General features: G+C 42.7%; 1 protein-coding gene across 3 annotated transcripts in view; it reads right to left on the bottom strand.

Moving 5' to 3' along the window:
• Positions 1 to 18,808, bottom strand: part of LOC140196741 (netrin receptor UNC5C-like) — a 376,998-nt gene that overhangs the window by 60,699 nt on the left and 297,491 nt on the right. For all 3 annotated transcript variants that reach the window (XM_072256459.1, XM_072256460.1, XM_072256458.1), the window contains exon 5: positions 4,235 to 4,415. In XM_072256459.1, the coding sequence (XP_072112560.1) occupies positions 4,235 to 4,415 (181 nt within the window). The remainder of the gene's footprint in view (positions 1 to 4,234; positions 4,416 to 18,808) is intronic.

The raw sequence follows: 18,808 nt of genomic DNA on the forward strand, positions 1-18,808 counted from the left end.
GTGATCCGGTTTACTGAAATGTGGCCAGGGCATGGAATAGTTGCCATTCCTTATCTTAATATAACAGTGGTCTAGTGTGTTGGGACCTCTGGTGCTACTGGTTATTTTCTGATGGTAATTGGGCAGGGTTTTCTGTAACTAGCCTGGTTGAAGTCCCTGAGTATGATTTGAAATGCATCGGGATGGACAGTTTCTTGTCTGGAGACGGTATCATGCAGTATCTCAAGCACTTGATTATAGTCAGTCACTGGAGGTATGTAAACTGTGGTCAGGATTATGGAGGAGAACACCACAGGTAAATAAAATGGATGGCATTTGATCATTAAGTGTTCAAAGCTGGGGTAACAAAACAGCCACAATGAAACACACACCTCCACCTTTTGCCTTTTCTGAATCAGCAGCTCAGCCCATTCGGTAAATTGAAAAGCCTTCCGGTTTGACTGCTGCATCTGGCATGCTGCAAGAAAGCCACATCTTGCTCAGGCATAGAACGCAACAATCTCTCATTTCCTCTGATGCAGCAATCCTGCCGCAGGTCATCAATTTTTTTCTCCAGTGATTGTGAGTTTGCTAACAAGATGCTGGGCAAAGGAGACCTCATCCCTCTGCATTTCAGCCTGGCTTGGAGTCCCTCCCTCCTGCCTCGCTTCTGGCCATGGCAATGAACTTTCGTCTGCCTAAAGGTGCCGTTCCTGCTTGGCCTGCCAAGTCCTTCAGAAGATCGTGAAGTCTCTAGATCATTAAGTTGATCACTACCTCAGTATAGCAACACTGTGGACTTACTTTTTGTTCTAAATGTGTTCTTTCTTGTATAATTTTTGTTAATGTGTGTTTTTTTTGTGAATACAAGCAACACACACAAAATGCTGGTGGAACGCAGCAGGCCAGGCAGCATCTATAGGAAGAAGTACAATCAGGACGAAGGGTCTCGGCCTGAAACATCGACTGTACCTCTTCCTATAGATACTGCCTGGCTTGCTGTGTTCCACCAGCGTTTTGTGTGTGTTGCTTGAATTTCCAGCATCTGCAGATTTCCTCGTGTTTGCGTTTTTCTTGTGAATGTTGTGTTTCTAGTGCCACGTGCCTGTGATGCTGCTGGAACTGAGTTTTTCTCTGCACCTGTGAATACAGTACATGGTACATATGACAATAAATTGAACTCGACTTGACTCAGCTAGCTCCATTGGGAACACAGGGTCAGGAACGTGAACCCGGCCAGTCTTCTGCAGCTGGTTGTGATTAGAGCCTTGATGTTTTGGACATTGACCTAAGAGAAGATACCCAACACTGGTTCCTCTAATATATATTAAACAAGACCTTCAGTGAAGGATTAGATTTCTGATCCAATGTGGCAGTACAATCACAATTTAATTTGGAGCTGATTACTTGCAAATACCACTTCAATGAAATCTGGACGCTTATTTAATTAAGAAGGTAAGGATGACCTAATTAACTGAGATTTAATCACAATAATTTCAGTGTACAACTTCCCTATAGTGGGGCAAAGGGATTTTACAAGGCGCACATTCTTTAATATTTCCCATAATTATTTACCGTCTGTTAAGTCAGGAATAATTTCACACATGACCACTACTCTGTTTGCCACTCCTGTGTTCTTATCGTAACATAAAACAGAAATACAGTGTTGGTTGTAATGCAGTTTGGGACCTCCAGGTGCTCTAGTAATCCAGATCTTGCTTTCAGAATCAGAATATGTTATCATCATTGACTTATGTCGTGAAATGTGTTGTTTTGTAACAGTAGTACAGTGCAATAATTAAAAAGTACTATCAGTAACAACAAGAAATATGAAAAGAAATAAGCAGAACAAAAAGTAAGGTAGTGTTCATGGACTGTTAACAAATCTGACAGCAGAGGGGAAGAAGCTGTTCCTAAAATGTTGACTGTGAGTCTTCAAACTCCTGTACCTCCTCTCTGACGGTAGTGATGAGAAGAGGGCATGTTCTGGATAGTGAGGGCCATTCATGATGGACGCTGCCTTCCTGGTGTATCGTCTTTTGAAAAAGTCCTCGATGGTGAGAAGGCGTGTGACTATGATCGCGCTGGCTGAATTTATAACCATCTGCAGCTTTTCCCAATACTGTGCACTGGAGCCTCCATATGAACCGATGATGCCAACCAATCAGAATGCTCTCTACGTACATCTGTAGAAATTTGCCAGTGTCTTTAGTGACATACCAAGTCTCCTCAAACTTCCAATGAAACATAACTGTTGTTCTGCCTTCTTCGAAATTGCACCAATATCTTGGGCCCAGGACAGAAACTCAGAGATGTTGATGCCCAGGAACTTGAAATTGTTCAACTTTTCCACTGCTGTCCCCTCAACGAGGGCTGGTGTGTATTCTCCCAACTTCCCCTTTCTGAAGTTCACTATCAATTGCTTGGTCTTACTGAGGTTGAGTGCAAGGTTGTTGTTGTGAAAGCACTCAAACCAGTGGACCTACCTCACTCCTGTATGCCTCCTCATCACCACCTGAGATTCTGCCAACAGCGGTCGTGGCACTGGCGAATTTACAAAGGGCATTTGAACTGTGCCTAGCCACACAGTCATGGGAGTAGAGACTAAGCACGCATTCTTGAGGTGTACCTGTTTTGATTGTCAGTGAGCAGGAGATGTTATTTCTGATTCGTATTGACTGTGGTCTCCTGATGAAGAAGTCAAGAATCCAGTTGCAGAGGGAGATGCAGAGGCCTGGGATTTGAAGATTGCTGATTAGTACCAAGGGGATGATGACGTTGATGACCGAGCTGTAATCCGTAAACTGCAGCCTGACGTAGACATTGCTGACATCCAGGTGGTCCAAGGCTGAGCTCAGGACGAGTGTTAGTGCATCCACTGTAGACCTACTGTGGTGGTAGCTTATGACTCTGTGCATTGCCCCCACTGTGTTTTCATGAATCTTAAGTATTGGCTCACCCATGTCTGTCTGCAACAAGCAGGTGGTCAACCATTTAAAATCCATTCCTCATCCTCATTCTGACATGTCAGTCCATGGCCTCCTTTACTGCCACAATGAGCTCACTCAGGTTGGAGGACCAACACCTCATATTATATCTGGGTAGCCTCCAACATGATGGCGTGAACATTAATTTCTCCATCTTCTGGTAATCTGCTCCCCCCTCTCCCTTCTCTCTTTTTCTACTGTCCACTCTGGCTCCCCTCTTACCCCTTCCCTTCTCCTCATCTGTTTATCACCTCGCTCTCTTCTACCGTCTGCGTGAGATGATGGGCTATCGGGACTTTGAGACTTTTTTTTTTACCATGCCCATGGTCTGCTCTTATCAAATTACGGTATTGCTTTGCACTACTATAACTATATGTAATAATTATGTGGTTTTTGTCAGTTTTAGTCTTGGTCTGTCTTGTGTTTCTGTGAAATCATACCGGAGGAACATTGTATCATTTTTTAATGCATGCATTTCTAAATGACAATAAATGAGGACTGAGTGTCCTCATAATCTAATCTAATCTAATCTTGGTACCCCTCCTGCTCCCATGGTCCACTTCCCTCTCCTATCAGATTTCTTCTTCTTCAGCCTTTTACCTTTTCCACCTATCATCTCCCAGCTTCTCGCTCCATCACCCCTCCTCAACCCACCTACCTTCCCCCTTACTTGGCTTCACATAACATCTTCAAGCTTGTACTCCTTCCCCTCTCCCCCACTTTTTTATTCTGGCTTCTTCCCCTTTCATTTCCAGTCCTGATGAAGAGTATTGGTCCTAAATGTTGACTCTTTATTCCTTTCCATAGATGCTGCATGACCTGCTGAGTTCATAAAGCATTTTCTCTATTTTACTCTGGATTTGCAGCATCTGCATAATCTCTTGTGCTTATGTCAAGGTTTCTGTCATAATGACTCCAGTTTTTACCGTACTTGTTCTATAATGATGGCAATTCTCATTTACATAGTGTCTTTAACATAACAAAACATGCCAAGAGGCTTCACAAAGATAAGTTAGGGCCCAGGATCCTCGTCTAAGAGGCAGGTTTATGGAGGGAATTCTTGATTCTTGGCAGCTGATGGCTGTCAATGGAGGGAAGATATCAAGGAGGGTGAAGTGGTTGGAAGTAGAGGAGTACAGAGACAGTGAAAGGTAATACTGCTAGTATAATGTAATAGCTGCTGTGCTTTTGCTGCTTACTGTACTGGAATGTTACCCAGTTACCTAGAGGTTACAATATCCCTGCATTGGTTAAGTGAGTTAACTCACCATAAACAATGACAGTGGCAGTCGTACTTCGACGTCGGGCCACAATATTCTTGGCGACACACGTGTAGTTGGCGGTGTCAGATAGCCGGGCCTGCTTGATGATCAGATTGTGGTCAATGGTCAGGTAGAAATTCCGGTCCTCCTCTGGGTTGATGACCTCCTCGTTCCTCAACCATTCCACCTTGAGTTCAAGAGAATGAGCGACACAGTGAGAATCTACAGCAGCTGCTCACACCTTTGATCAAACACACTATTAGGCACTGGGTCAAGCACCTTTACAGAGGTAACTGAATGCAGTCTCCTTACTCCCACTGGTCAACGGAAACTGAAAAAACTTTGACCAGAGCCTAGACAGGGGATAAATTTCATTGTTGCCAGAATTAAGGAGAATAGGCGGTCAATTCATCCAAGACTTATTGTACTTTCATGCGACATGACTGCACTGGCTGGGGAACCATGTTTTGTTTGAATTTCTCCTGGGCTCTCCAGTTTCCTATCACACTCCAAAGATGCGAGATCTGGAATTTGTGTAGGTGGATGATACAAGCTTGGGAGGGTGGGGTGTCAGTGGGAATGCAGAGAGAATAAAGAGGAATACTGTAGAATTAGTGTAAGTGCACGCTTTATGACTGAGATGCAGCAGGATAGGGCTTTCCCGTGCTGGGTGACTCAGTGACATGACTATATTATGTGATGGACGGGTAAAGCACTCCCTTCCCTACCATTGAGCACATCTACACGGAGTGCTGTCACAAGAAAGCAACATCCATCATCAAGGCCACCCAACCAACCAGGCCATGCTTTGTCCTTGCTACTGGCATCAGGAAAAATGCGCAGAAGCCTCAGGACCCATACCATTAGGTTCAGGAACCGTTACTACCCCTCAAACCATGAGGCTCTTGAACCAGAGGGGATAACTTCACTCAGTAACCACTGCACAAGCTGCTGTGGTTAGAAAGGAACATAATTAAACAGGAGAGATGCAAGATGCCTTGTCTCAATTCATCCCCAGCAGCGGGCAATAGGAGACTCTCTAAGCTACAGGCTGTTGCTAAGAGTACACACTGAGACCGACATCAAATGTTGCTGGAAGATCATCAAAGATGCTTTTTGGTCTGCCTGAAACTTGTTTGTCTTCCAGCACACTGAGATGTCTGTAAGGGAATGCTACCAACGGGCACATTCCGGGCTGTAGGTGTACTTGCGGAGGGATTAACAGAAACTTGGTGCAGTCAGTGATGTGTGGGGCAATTTTTTTTTAACACACGGAGAGTGTAGGTACCTGGATCACAATACCAGGGTTGGCGGTGAAATCAGATAGGAAAGTGGTACTTGAGAGGTTTTTAGATAGGTACATGAATATGCAGGGTTTGGAGTGGTATGAATCATATGCAGGTGAAGGGATCAGTTTAATTTGGCATGATGGTCTGCAAAGACCGTGGTATGCTCTACTCTTTTAGTGAGTGATAGAGACATCTAGCATGGAAACAGACCATTCAGCTCAACTGATCCAGTTCAAGATTCCCATTCCAGCTAGTCCTATCCATAGACTTGTCTGTGCCTTTTAAATGTTGCTAATATACCTGCCTCCACCATTTATTTTGGTATCTCATTCCATATACAGACTAATTTTTGTGTAAAAAAAAGTTGCCCCTCAAGCTGCTATTAAAGCTTTACCCTGTCACCTTAAAGCTGTGCCTTAAGTTTATGATTTCCCAATTCTAAGAATATTACTGTGCGTACTCATCCTATCGATGCCCCTCACGAATTTACCCATCTCTATCTGTTCAGCCCTCAGTCTTCTGTGCTCCAAGGAATAAATTCCCAGCCTGCCCAGCATTTCCCTATAACACAGTCCCTCAAATCCAGGCAACAACCTGTAAATCTCTGCTGCACTCTTTCCAGCTTAGTAACATATTTCGTAACCGAAACTAAATACAATACTCCAAGTATTTCATTATATCTATGTTTCAATCTATGTTTACATTATCTGGTAAAATAGCCTTCAATTTATATCTGCCCACCATCCCTCCCTCAGTTGGTTCTTTGTTACTTATCCTTGCCTATCAAATTCCATCATCTGCAGCCCTTTATTGCCTCCATCTATCACCCTCAGCCTCTCGTCATTCTTCACTCTTTTCACTTTTCCCTCCTCCATCTGCCTATCAATCTCTCCTCACCTGGATCCACCTATTGGTTACAGCTCTTATTTCAACATTTTATACCTACAGTATACTGGCTATCTTCCTGTCGCTGTTTTAAACTAATAAACAAAATGTCAACTGTCCATTTCCCTCCACGGATGCTATCTGACCTGTTGAGTTAATTCCGCAATTTATTTTATCATCCTCAACATACGGGTTGGCTTTTCCTTTTAGGCAGTTACTGCATGCTACCACCAGGTGGTGGCATTGCTCTCTGCTGGTTCCCATGTCTCACCTAGATTGGCACATCTCTATCATTGGCCCAAGGTTGTACACCAGAATTTGACTATTGATGTCCTTGTCACAGTGCTGTTTGTGGGAGTTACTGTGCACCTTTTTTTTTACTATAATCTTAACAACAACAGCAAATTGGAGCAACAGGTAGCATTGCTGCCTCACAATTTCACCACAACACACACAAAATGTTGGAGGAACTCAGCATGCCAGCCAGCATTTCCAGCATCAGCAGACTTCCTCTTGTTGGCAATTCCATCGATGTGGGTTTGATCCTGAACCACAGTGTTTCAGAAATCAGCATCATATTTATTATCATCAATTATATGACATGAAATTTGTGGTTTTATGGCAACAGTACAATGCAGATAAAAATTACTATAAACTATAAAAATAAATAAATTGTGCAAAAAAAGAAGAAATAAAGCGTTAATGTTCATGGACCATTCAGATGTCTGATGGTGGAGGGGAAGGAGCTGTTTTGTTGAGTGTGGGGCCTTTAGGCTCCTGTACTTGCTCTCTGATGGTGGTAATGAGAAGCTGCACGTCCCGAATGGCGAGAATCCTTAGTGATGGATGCTGCTTTCTCGAGGCACTGCCTGAGATGTCCTCAATGGTGGGGAGGGTTGTGCCCATGATGGAACTGGTTAAATGTATAAACCTCTGCTGCCTCTGCAATCCTATGCATTGGACTTTTCTTACTGGGTTGTGATACTAACAGTCAGAATACTCTCTTACAGATATACAGTGGCATGCAAAAGTTTGGGCACCCCGGTCAAAATTTCTGTTACTGTGAATAGCTAAGCGAGTAAGAGATGAACTGATTTGCAAAAGACATAATTTAAAGATGACACATTCCTTTAATATTTTAAGCAAGAAAACTTTTTTATTTCCATCTTTTACAGTTTCAAAATAACAAAAAAGGAAAAGGGCCCGAAGCAAAAGTTTGGGCAGCCTGCATGGTCAGTACTTAGTAATACCCCCTTTGGCAAGTATCACAGCTTGTAACGCTTTTTGTAGCCAGCTAAGAGTCTTTCAATTCTTGTTTGGAGGATTTTCACCCATTTTTCTTTGCAAAAGGCTTCTAGTTCTGTGAGATTCTTGGGCTGTCTTGCATGCACTGCTCTTTTGAGGTCTATCCACAGATTCTCGATCATGGTTAGGTCAAGGGACTGTGAGGGCCATAGCAAAACGTTCAGCTTGCGCCTTTTGAGATAGTCCATTGTGGATTTTGGGTTGTGTTTAGGTTCATTATCCTGTTGTAGAAATCATCCTCTTTTCATCTTCGGCTTTTTTACAGACCGTGTGATGTTTTCTTCCAGAATTTGCTGGTATTTAATTGAATTCATTCTTCCCTCTACCAGTAAATGTTCCTCATGCCACTGGCTGCCACACAAGCCCAAAGCATGATCGACCCACCCACGTGCTTAACAGTTGGAGAAGGGATCTTTTCATGAAATCCTGCACCCTTTTTTCTCCAAACATACCATTGCTCATTCTGACCAAAAAGTTCTATTCAAAGGTTGAAAGGAACATCTAAACAAGCCTGATGCATTTTGGAAACAAGTCCTGTGGACTGATAAAGTTAAAATAGAACTTTTTGGCCGCAAAGAGCAAGACGGCCCAAGAATCTCACAGAACTAGAAGACTTTTGCGAGGAAGAATGGATGAAAATCCCCCAAACAAGAATTGAAAGACTCTTAGCTGGCTACAAAAAGCGTTTACAAGCTGTGATACTTGCCAAAGGGGGTGTTACTAAGTACTGACCTTGCAGAGTGCCCAAACTTTTGCTTCGGGCCCTTTTCCTTTTTTGTTATTTTGAAACTGTAAAAGATGGAAATAAAAGAAGTTTCCTTGCTTAAAATATTAAAGAAATGTGTCATCTTTAACTTTATACCTTTTGGAAATCAGTTCAACTTTTACTCGCTTAGCTATTCACAGTAACAGAAATTTTGACCAGGGGTGCCCAAATTTTTGCATGCCACTGTATATATATATTTTTAAAGAGTCTTTGGTGACATACTAAATCTCCTCACAGTTATAAGACTCCTGAACAGAAATTAGGAAGAGCCAGCATGGTTTTGTGTGGGGAAAATTGTGTCTTACTAACTTGATTGAGTTTTTTGACAAGGTGAGGAGGGTGATTAATGAAGGTAGAGCTGTGGATGTTGTCTACATGGATTGTCTACAAGGTGTTTGTCAAGGTCGCTCATGGGAGGCTCATCCAGAAGATTAAGATGCATGTGATCCATGGTGAATTGGCCATTTGGATTTAGAGCTGTGTTGCCCATAGAAGACAGAGGGTAATATTTGAAAGGACTTATTCTAGCTGGAGGTCTGTGATTAGTGATGTTCTGCAGGGATCTGTACTGAGACCTCTGCGGTTTGTGAGGTACAGAAATGATGAGGATGAAAACTTAGGTAGGTGGGTTAGTAAGTATGCAGATGATATGAGGATTGGTGGTGTTGTGGATAGAAGACTGGCAAAGAATACAATAGGATATAGATCAGTTGCAGATAAAGGCAGAGAAATAGCAGGTGAAATTTAACCCGGTCAAATGTGAAGTGTTGCATCTTGTTAGGTCAAATGTAAAGAGACACTACACTGTTAGGGACAAGATCCTTAACAGTGTTGAGGAGCAAAGGGATCTTGGGGTTCAAGTTCATAGCTGCCTTCACAGGTTGTTAGGGTGGTTAAGAAGGCATATGGTATGCTTGCCATATTGGCAAGTCCCTTTGTTATGTCTCCCCTCTTGTCGTGAAAGGGGACACCTCTTTTTCCCTTTATTAGGGAGAGAGAGAGACTGTGGCATGGTGAATTGTCGGGTAGGTGATTAGCTTTTGTTGTACTGCCAACCATAGTCCTTCCTGGGGGCCTTGCTATTGCTTGGTAGGCGGAGGGTGCTGATGCTTTTTTGTGGAAGTGGGTGGGGAGGGTCGTTGTTTTATGCGTAGGAGGGGGAGTGGGGGCCTTGGGGTTCTAATGTTTAACTGTTTAACTCATTCTAATGTTTAAGTGTTTAACTCATTCTTTGGAGGCACTCTTCTATTTTCATGGATGTCTGTGAAGAAAAAGAATTTCAGGATGTATATTGTATACATTTCCCTGATATTAAATGGAACTATTGAACTGTTAAACTATTGAACTTTTTGTTGAAGAATTGAGTTCAAAAGTCAGGAAGTTATGTTGCAGCTTTATAAAACTTCAGTTAGGCTGCATCTGAAGTAGTGCATACAGGTCTGGTCAACCCATTATAGGAAGGATGTTGAGGGTTTGGAGAGGGTGCAGAAGAGGTTTACCAAGATGTTGCTTGGATTAGAGGGCATATGCTATAACAAGAGGTTGGACAAACTTGGGCTGTTTTTTTCTGGAATGGTAGAAGCTGTGGGGAGATCTGATAGAGATTTATAAGACTATGAAAGGCATAGTTAAGAAGCAATATCTTTTCCCAAGGGTTGAAATGTCTGATACCCGCTAGCAGAGGGCATGTACTAAAGGTGGGAGCAGGTAATTTTAAAAGAGTTGTGAAGGGCATTATTTTTTACACAGAGAGTGGCAGGTGCCTGGAATGTACTGCTTGGAGTGGTCATGGTGGTAGATAAATTAGGGTCTTTTAGGAGATGTTTAGGTAGATAGGTGAACGTGAGGACAATGGAAAGCTACAGACATTGTGTGGACAGAAGAGATTAGTTAGTCATATGATTACTAACTTATTTGGTTCAACACAACATTGTGGGCCAAAGGCCTGTTCCTGTGCTGTAATATTCTATGTTCTAGATCTCTGTATGATTAAAAAAATCCTGATCTTTTAATTTACTTGGTCATGCTCCTTTCACCTTACTGGCTACCTGCACAGCACTTTGTCTGTAACTGTAAAACTACATTCTGAATTCTGTTAACACACACAAAATGCTGGTGGAACACAGCAGGCCAGGTAACATCTATAGGAAGAAGCATAGTCGATGTTTCAGGCAGAGACCCTTCGTCAGGACTAACTGAAAGAAGAGATAGTAAGAGATTTGAAAGTGGGAGGGGGATGGGGAGATCAGAAATGCTAGGAGAAGACAGGAGGGGAGGGATGAAGCTAAGAGCTGGAAAGTTGATTGGCAAAAGGGCTACAAGGCTGGAGAAGGGAGAGGATCATGGGATGGGAGGCCTAGGGAGAAAGAAAGGGGGAGGGGAGTGCCTCGTGTTTGCGTTCTGAATTCTGTTACTGTTTTTCTTTTTATACTACCTCCATGTACTTAAGTATGGAATGGTCAGTTTCTGGATGGTATGTAAAGAAAGCTTTTCATTGTACCTTGTCACACATGACAATAATAATCCAATTAGCAATTAACCACTGAACCTTTGCCTTGATTGCTGGATCAGGAATTGGCATAGAGGATTCTTGGATATATCCAAGTCAAACACAGCAGCTCAACTCACAGGAGGTTTTTTTCCTTTTTTAAACTAAAAGCTTCACCTTGCTTCTATTGTGATACTCAGCTTTGCAGTTCCTTGACTTTCAAATTACATGAGCACTCAACAGTATTTTGCCTGCAGAATTCCTCTCCACTCCTCCAAGTTCAGAAACTGTCATCCAACTGCCAACCACAACTCTACCTGTTTAAATAATTCACAGGCTGATCAAGTGCTTCAAAATTTCAGCACTGTTTATCTGTTTATTTTCATTTGTGCTCTTTAAATACAAGCTTGCACAGGTTTATTAAGAATTAATATATATTTTAAATCTGCTCATTTGCCAGTTCTCAGCTCTTTTTCTTTCTACTGACTGACATTTGCATTCTCCTTAAAGTTGAGCAGCAATTTCTGAGAGTTAATTTGAACAATTGTGTGGGTTATTTCCATGGCTCTTAGGAATTAAGCAGGTAATTGAACTGAACATATTTTTCTCTCCCCACCTCCCACACCCCCAAACTCCTTTCCTCATCAGGGAGGCATGAAGTCAAAATGAGTTCTTGCCCAGGTGTAATCTCGTGGGGAAATGCCACGTTAAATTGTGCTTTTCTTAAAGACTTTAGCAATTCATCACAGATTATAGTTCTGTGTAGCTGTATAAGTACACAGGCTCAGTTAGAAGCAGCTGACTAGTTTGATAGATAGAAAAGTTGTCATTCTCCATCATGTCCATCAGCAGATTAGGATGAGCAGAATGAAGCAGCATTTCTGTAAGCTTGATTTGAATCACCAAACACTGGAAGGTAACTTTCAGGATAGCTACGGATAAGGATAGGCCTGGTCCTTGTGGGAGAATTTTAAATTGGGTAGGGCAAATGATGAGGGCATTTGGCGGGAACTAAAAGGCGTTAATTGGGAACACTTCGGTGCTCTACCAGAAGCTGCTCACACAGCTGATGCATGATTGTGTTGCCAGATCTAGCTCAAACCGTGTCATCAAGTTTGTGGGTGACACAACAGTGGCTGGCCTCATCAAGAACGATGACGAGATGGAGTATAGAGAGGAAGTGGAACAGATGGTGGATTGGCGTGAGAAGAACAACCCAAGCCTGAACGTAGAGATGACAAAGGAAATCATTGTGGACTCAGGAAGGTGCAGTTGAAACACTCCCCTCTGCGAATACATGGCTCCTCTATAGAGAGGGTTAAGTGCACCAAGTTCCTGGGAGTTCACATCACGGATGACCTCACCTGGTCCCTTAATGTCAGCTCCCTGAACAAGGCACAGCAGCACCTCCAATTCCAAGAAGACTGAGGCAAGCAAGGCTCCCCCCATATCTTAACTACATTTTACAGGAGCACTATTGCGACCGTCCTGACAGGTTGCATCTCCATCTGGTATGGGAGCAGTTGAGCATCAGACCAGAAGTCCCTACAAAGTACAGTGAAAACAGCTGGGAGGATCATTGGGGTCTCCCTACCATCCATCGGTGACGTTTATCAGAAGCGCTGCATAGATAGAACCTTTCATGTTATTATGAATCCCACCCATCCATCCAGCATCCTCTTTGACCTTCTACCATTAGGCAAGAGCCTACGATGCATAAAAACAAGAACAGTCAAGATGAGAAACAATTTCTTCCTCAGGCCATTAGGCTTCTGAGCTCCCTGCCACACTGTATTTGAAATGTCACTGGTTAATCTGTTCTGTACCTTAAAATATTTAATACGAATGCACTTTAGTTTGTTATTTATATGTGATTCATCTGTAGATTTTATCCTTACCTTCATAAGTTATCGTATGTTATGTGTGTTATGTGTACTATTGTGCTTTACACCCCAGTTCAAAGGAACATCCCATTTCTATAAACATTATATGGTCATATATGTTATATACATGTTTATAGTTAAATGACAATAAACATAACCTGACTAGACTTGTAGAAGGTGCTTAAAGACCAATTGCATAGTGTAGAGGAAAGGTATGCTCATACTAGAAGGAAGCTCAGGGATGGAAAGGTAACAGAATCTTGGTTGTCCAGAGAAGTGATGAATTTAGTCAAAAAGAAAAAGGAAAATTATGCAAAACTTCAGAAGTTACGATCAAATGAAGCAGATGAGAAGCACAAAGACAGCAGAAAAGAACTAGAGAACGAATTAGGAAAGCCAGGAGGGACCGTGAAAAGTCCTTGGTAAGAAGGAATAAGGTGAATCCCGAGGTATTCTACACATACATCAAGAGCAAGAAAATAACTGGGGAGAGTGCGGCACCACGCAAGGGTAAAAGGGGGAACTTTTGTTTAGATGTGGGGAATGTGAGTGAGGTACTTACTAAGTACTTTACTTTAGTACTTACCAAGGGAAAGGATATGGAGGACAAGGAGATCAGTGCTGAGTATATAAATACATTGGGACATTTCAAGGTCAATGAGGAGGAAGCATTGAGTTTCCTCAGGAGTACTCAGGTGGATAACTCCCCAGGGCCTGATGGCATTTACCACAGGTTACTGAAGGAGACAAGAGATGAGATTGCTGGGCCCTTGACCAATACCTTCATGTCCTCTCTAGCCACAGGCAAGGTCCCGGAGGACTGGTGAGTGGCTAACATTTACCTCTATTTAAGAAACAATCAAGCGAAAATCCTGGGAACTATAGACCAGTGAGTCTCATGTCAGTTGTAGGGAAATTGCTGGAGAAAATCCTTTGGGATAGGCTATACGAGCATTTGGAAACCCATGAACTAACTGGGGAAAGCCAGCATGGCTTTGTGCGTGGCAGGTCGTGCTTTGCTAACTTGATTGAGTTTTTCTGACAAGATGATGAGAGAGATTGATGGGGGTAGGGCAGTGGATGTTGTCTACATGGATTTTAGTAAGGTGTTTGACAAAGTCCCTCATCGGAGGCTAGTCCAGAAGATTAAAATGCATGGGGTCCACGGTGAATTGGCTGTTAGATTCAGAACTGGCTTGTGCATAGAAGACAGAGGGTAGTGGTTGAAAGGATTTGTTCAAGCTGGTGATCTGCAGTTAGTGATGTTCTGCAGGGATCTGCACTGGGACCTCTGCTGTTTGTGACGTATCTAAATGACCTGGATAAAAATGTAGATGGGTGGGCTAGTAAGTTTGCAGATGATACCAAGATTGGTGGACTGGTGGATAGTGTAGAAGACTGGCAAAGAATACAGCATGATATAGACCAGTTGCAGATATGGGCAGAGAAATGGCAGATGGAGCTTAACCCAATAAATGTGACGTGCTGCGCCTTGCTAGGGCAAATCCAAGGAGACAGTACAAGGAGAGCAGAGATATCTTGGGATCTAATTCTTGGCTCCTTGAAAGTGGGTACTCAGGTCAATAAGGTGGTTAAGAACGCTTATGGAATGCTTGCATTTATTAGTTGAGGCATTGAGATCAAAAGTCAAAGGGCTATTTTGCAACTTTATAAAACTGCTTAGGCCACATCTGGAGTGTTGCACACAGTTTTGATTGCCCCACTATAGGAAGGATGTTGAAGTGTTGGAGAGGGCGCAGAAGAGGTTTACCAGGATGCCGCCGGGTTTAGAGAGCATGTGCTATACGAGAGGCTGGATGAACTCAGGTTGTTTTCGCTGGAGGCTGAGGGGAGATCTGATAGAGGTTTACGAGATTATGAGAGGCATAGGTAGGGTGGACAGAGAGTATCTGTTTTCCCTGGCTGAAATGTCTAATACCAGAGGGCGTGCATTGAAGGTGAGAAGGGGTAGATTCAAAGGGGGATGTGAGAAGTAAGATTTTTTACTCAGAGAGTCGTGGATGCCTGGAATGCGCTGCCTAGTATGGTGGTAGAGGCAAATATATTGGAGGCTTTTAAGAGATATTTGGATAGGCACATGGATGTAAGGAAGATGGAGAGATATGGATGATGGAGATAGGTGGGATTAGTGTTTAGGTGTTTTTGATTTGCTTTTTAGCTGGTCTGGCACAACATTGTGGGCTGAATGGCCCGTTCTTGTGCTGTACTGGCCCACGTTCCATGTTCTGATGACTTGGTGCAGGCAAATGAGGTGAGTATAGATGGATACAACCATCAGCAGGGACATGATGGGCTGAAGGGCCCATTGTGCTGACTCTATTTACATAAACCATAGCCTCACCCCGGTGGTGATGAGTCAGCATACAGGAACAAGATAGGACATCTGATTAAGTAGCAAACTCTTGCTCAACATAGGCAAAACAGATCTGACTGTTGAATTCAAGAGGAGGATGAGAAAACATATGCCAGTCTACATTGGGGGATTGGCAGTGGAGAGAATCAGCAGCTTGAATTCCTGCGTATGAACATATTGGAAGAGCTGTCCTGGGCCCCGCATACAAATGCAATTATAAGGAAAGTGCGTCAGGATTTTTACTTTTTTTCTGAAGGGCAGGGTTGTCAGTAAACACTCAAACAAACGTTTGAGTCAGACGTACCTTTGAAAGTAGTCTGCCTGGTTACAAGAATCACTACCTCATGAAGACAACAGCTATCATTAAAGACAAAATGCTGGAGGACCTCAGCAGGTCAGGCAGCATCTACGTGAATGAGTAAGTAGTTGGTGAGACCCTTCATCAGAACTGGAAGGGAAGGGGGAAGATGCCAGAATAAGTAGGTGCGGGCGGGGGGAGGAGAAGGAATACAAGCTAGAAGGTGATAGCTGAAGACAAGTGGGTGGGGGAGGGAGGATGAAGTAACAAGCTGGGAGGTGGAAAAGGGAAACAGCTGGAGAAGAAGGAATCTGATAGGAGAGGGGAGTGGACAATGGGAGAAAGAGAAGGAGGAGGGACACAAGGTGGAGGTGATATGCAGCTAAGGAGAAGAGGTAAAAGAGGTCACTCATTTCCCCTCACCTACCCACCTGGCTTCACCAATCACCTTCTAAATTTTACACCTTCCCCTCCCCCCACCTTCTTATTCTGGCAACTTCCCCCTTCCTTTCCAGTCTTGATGGAGGGTTTCAGCCTAAAATGTTGACTGTTTATTTATTTCCATAGATGCTGCCTGACCTGCTGAGTTCCTCTACTTTTCTACAACCATTTAATTCTTGAATCAACCATGAAGATCCTAATCACTACAGTTTATCAACACTACGACCACTCTGTACTCTATTAGACTATATTTGTTCTAATGATATCCTTTCTTGTAAAAATTGTGTAAAATATGTTTATGCTTTTCTTGTGATTGCTGTTTAGGTGATGTCATGTGCCTGCAGTGCTGCTGTAATCTTTCTATTGCAAATATCTACTTGTGCATGTGACAATGATAATAAACTTAGAACTCAGGAGTCAGTGATGTGATGAGTGATCTTGTTTGAAGAGTAAATATTGTGTGGTCCTCTAGTGAGAATTCTTCTCCTCTTCCAGGTACATCTATGGGATCCTTCACACCTCCCAAAGGGTTAATTCCATCTTCAAAAGATGGCACCTCTGGCCATGCGACATCTGATCCGGCTTGAGAGAACAAGTGGCCGTATTGTGCTCCTAATTTTCCTCACACTCGTGACTGGCAGTGGGATTTGAGCCTGTTAACTTGAACCACATTTGATCACTGTGTTCTTGAAATTTGATTCATTGGTACTTGGAACATAGGACACAGCTCTTTGAGTCTTTCCTCTCCATTTAATTAACCTGTGGTGCACCTGTACCTTACACCTCCTATACCACATCCATCAACACTTTAACTCAGAAGATTACTGCTTTTGAGTTTTCAACTGATCCCTAATGTCAGTGCATTTTTGAGAGACCTTCAGTCATCCAACATTCCCATGGTAGGGGAGTCTAGGACAAGAGGGCACGACTTCAGGATTGAGGAACGTTCTTTTAGAACTTAGATGCGGAGAAATTACTTTAGTCAGAGGGTGGTAAATCTGTGGAATTTGTTGCCATGAGCAGCTGTGGAGGCCAAGTGATTGGGTGTATTTAAGGCAGAGATAGATAGGCTCTTGATTAGCCAGGGCATCAAAGGGTATGGGGTGAAAGCAGGGGAGTGGGGATGACTGGAAGAATTGGATCAGCCCATGATTGAATAGTGGAGCAGACTTGATGGGCCGAATGGCCCGCTTCTGCTCCTATATCTTATGCTCTTATTCTTTATAGAGTAATACAGCATGGAAACAGGCTTTTTGGCCCAACTCATCCATGCTGACCGAGGTGCTCTTCTAAACCAATCTTATTTGCCTGCATTTGGACCATTTCCCTCTAATACTTTCCTATTCAGATATTTGTCCAAATATCTTTTAAATGTTTTTATTGTACCTACCTGAACCACTTCTTCTGTCAGTACACTCATATTGAAGAAGAGCTCTCCTAAAGTTAGTCCTCAATGCTGGGCTCTCAGCTTAAAGTTAACACAAGTCATCTGGCACCTAAATAGGTCCTTCAGCTCACAATGCCGATGCCAACCTTCAATTGTCCACACTTCCCTAATCCTATTTACCAGCACAATCCATGAACTTTTATGCCCTTGGTAATTCAAGAAGACATCTAGATGCTCCTTAAACCGAAGAGGCGTTTTTCATATTCTAACCACTGTCTAGGTGAAAAAAAATTCTTCCTGATATCAACTCTAGTCCTTTTCACTCTTATTTTTGGCTTATGTCCTGCAGTTTATACCTCTGTTATGAGTACATTTTTTACTGTCTACCCTGCTTATGCCCCTTTTAATTTTGTATATTTCAACCAGCCTCGTCCACTGAAAAACTACATTCCAGTCGAAATTCTGGTATAAATTCTCTACACTCTCTCTAGTGCAATCACATCCTTCCTAGAGGGTGCTGAAAAATCTGGACTTCCTCTTCAAATGGAGAATTTCTCTGTGTAACTACGAATGCAGCATGTAACCTACCCTACCTTTTAAATCTAATCAATTTCCTCTTTAAGATCTCATTTGTCCCGTGTAGTTTGGACTCTGAATCATAGTTAGCTTGAATCCAGCCAATAAATATCACATTCAGGTGGCTCTATTGATTAAGCAGTGAGGTTTCTGCTATCACACTGTGCTCCATAATGGAGATCTATTGCTATTCACCTGTTACCTTCACACTGATGCAGTCACCAAGAGAGTGCATCAGCATAATCATTTTCTTAGGCATCTGAGCAGATTCACACATATTCATGACGGTTCTCTTGAACTTCTACAGATGCACTACAGAAAGTATTCTGAAAGGTTGCATCTCAGTCTGATAAGATCAATGCTCTGCTCTTGACTGACTGACCCTGCAAATCCCGTAGTCTCACATCCAGACCAGCAGATGTGGAGATATTGACTAAATGGTCCCTAGACACTGATTCACTATAATTATGACTAAACCAGTCTTCATCTCTGTACCACTCTACCGCTCTCTCCCTACATCTCTGGACCCTATTGGTTGCAATGCTCTCATTCAAGTCGCAGTGTTCTAGTTCATGTTGCAGCTATATGAAACTTTGGTCAGGATGCACTTGGAGTATTGTGTGCATTTCTGGTCACCTCATTACAAGACAGATGCTGAGGCTTTGAAGAGGGTATAGAAGAGGTTTACCAGTATGCTGTCTGGGTTAGAGGGTATAAATTAATAAGGACGGGTTGGACAAACTTGGGTCATTTTCTCTGGAGTGTCAAGGACTGAGAGTAGACCTGATATAAAGTTTATGAGATTATGAGAGGCATTAATAGGGTAGACAGTCAGAAACTTTTTGCCATAGTAAAAAAATACCCAATAATAGAGGACATGCATTTGAA

Source organism: Mobula birostris, chromosome 4, assembly GCF_030028105.1.
Source record: "Mobula birostris isolate sMobBir1 chromosome 4, sMobBir1.hap1, whole genome shotgun sequence".
In the NCBI taxonomy this organism is placed as follows: Eukaryota; Metazoa; Chordata; class Chondrichthyes; order Myliobatiformes; family Myliobatidae; genus Mobula; species Mobula birostris.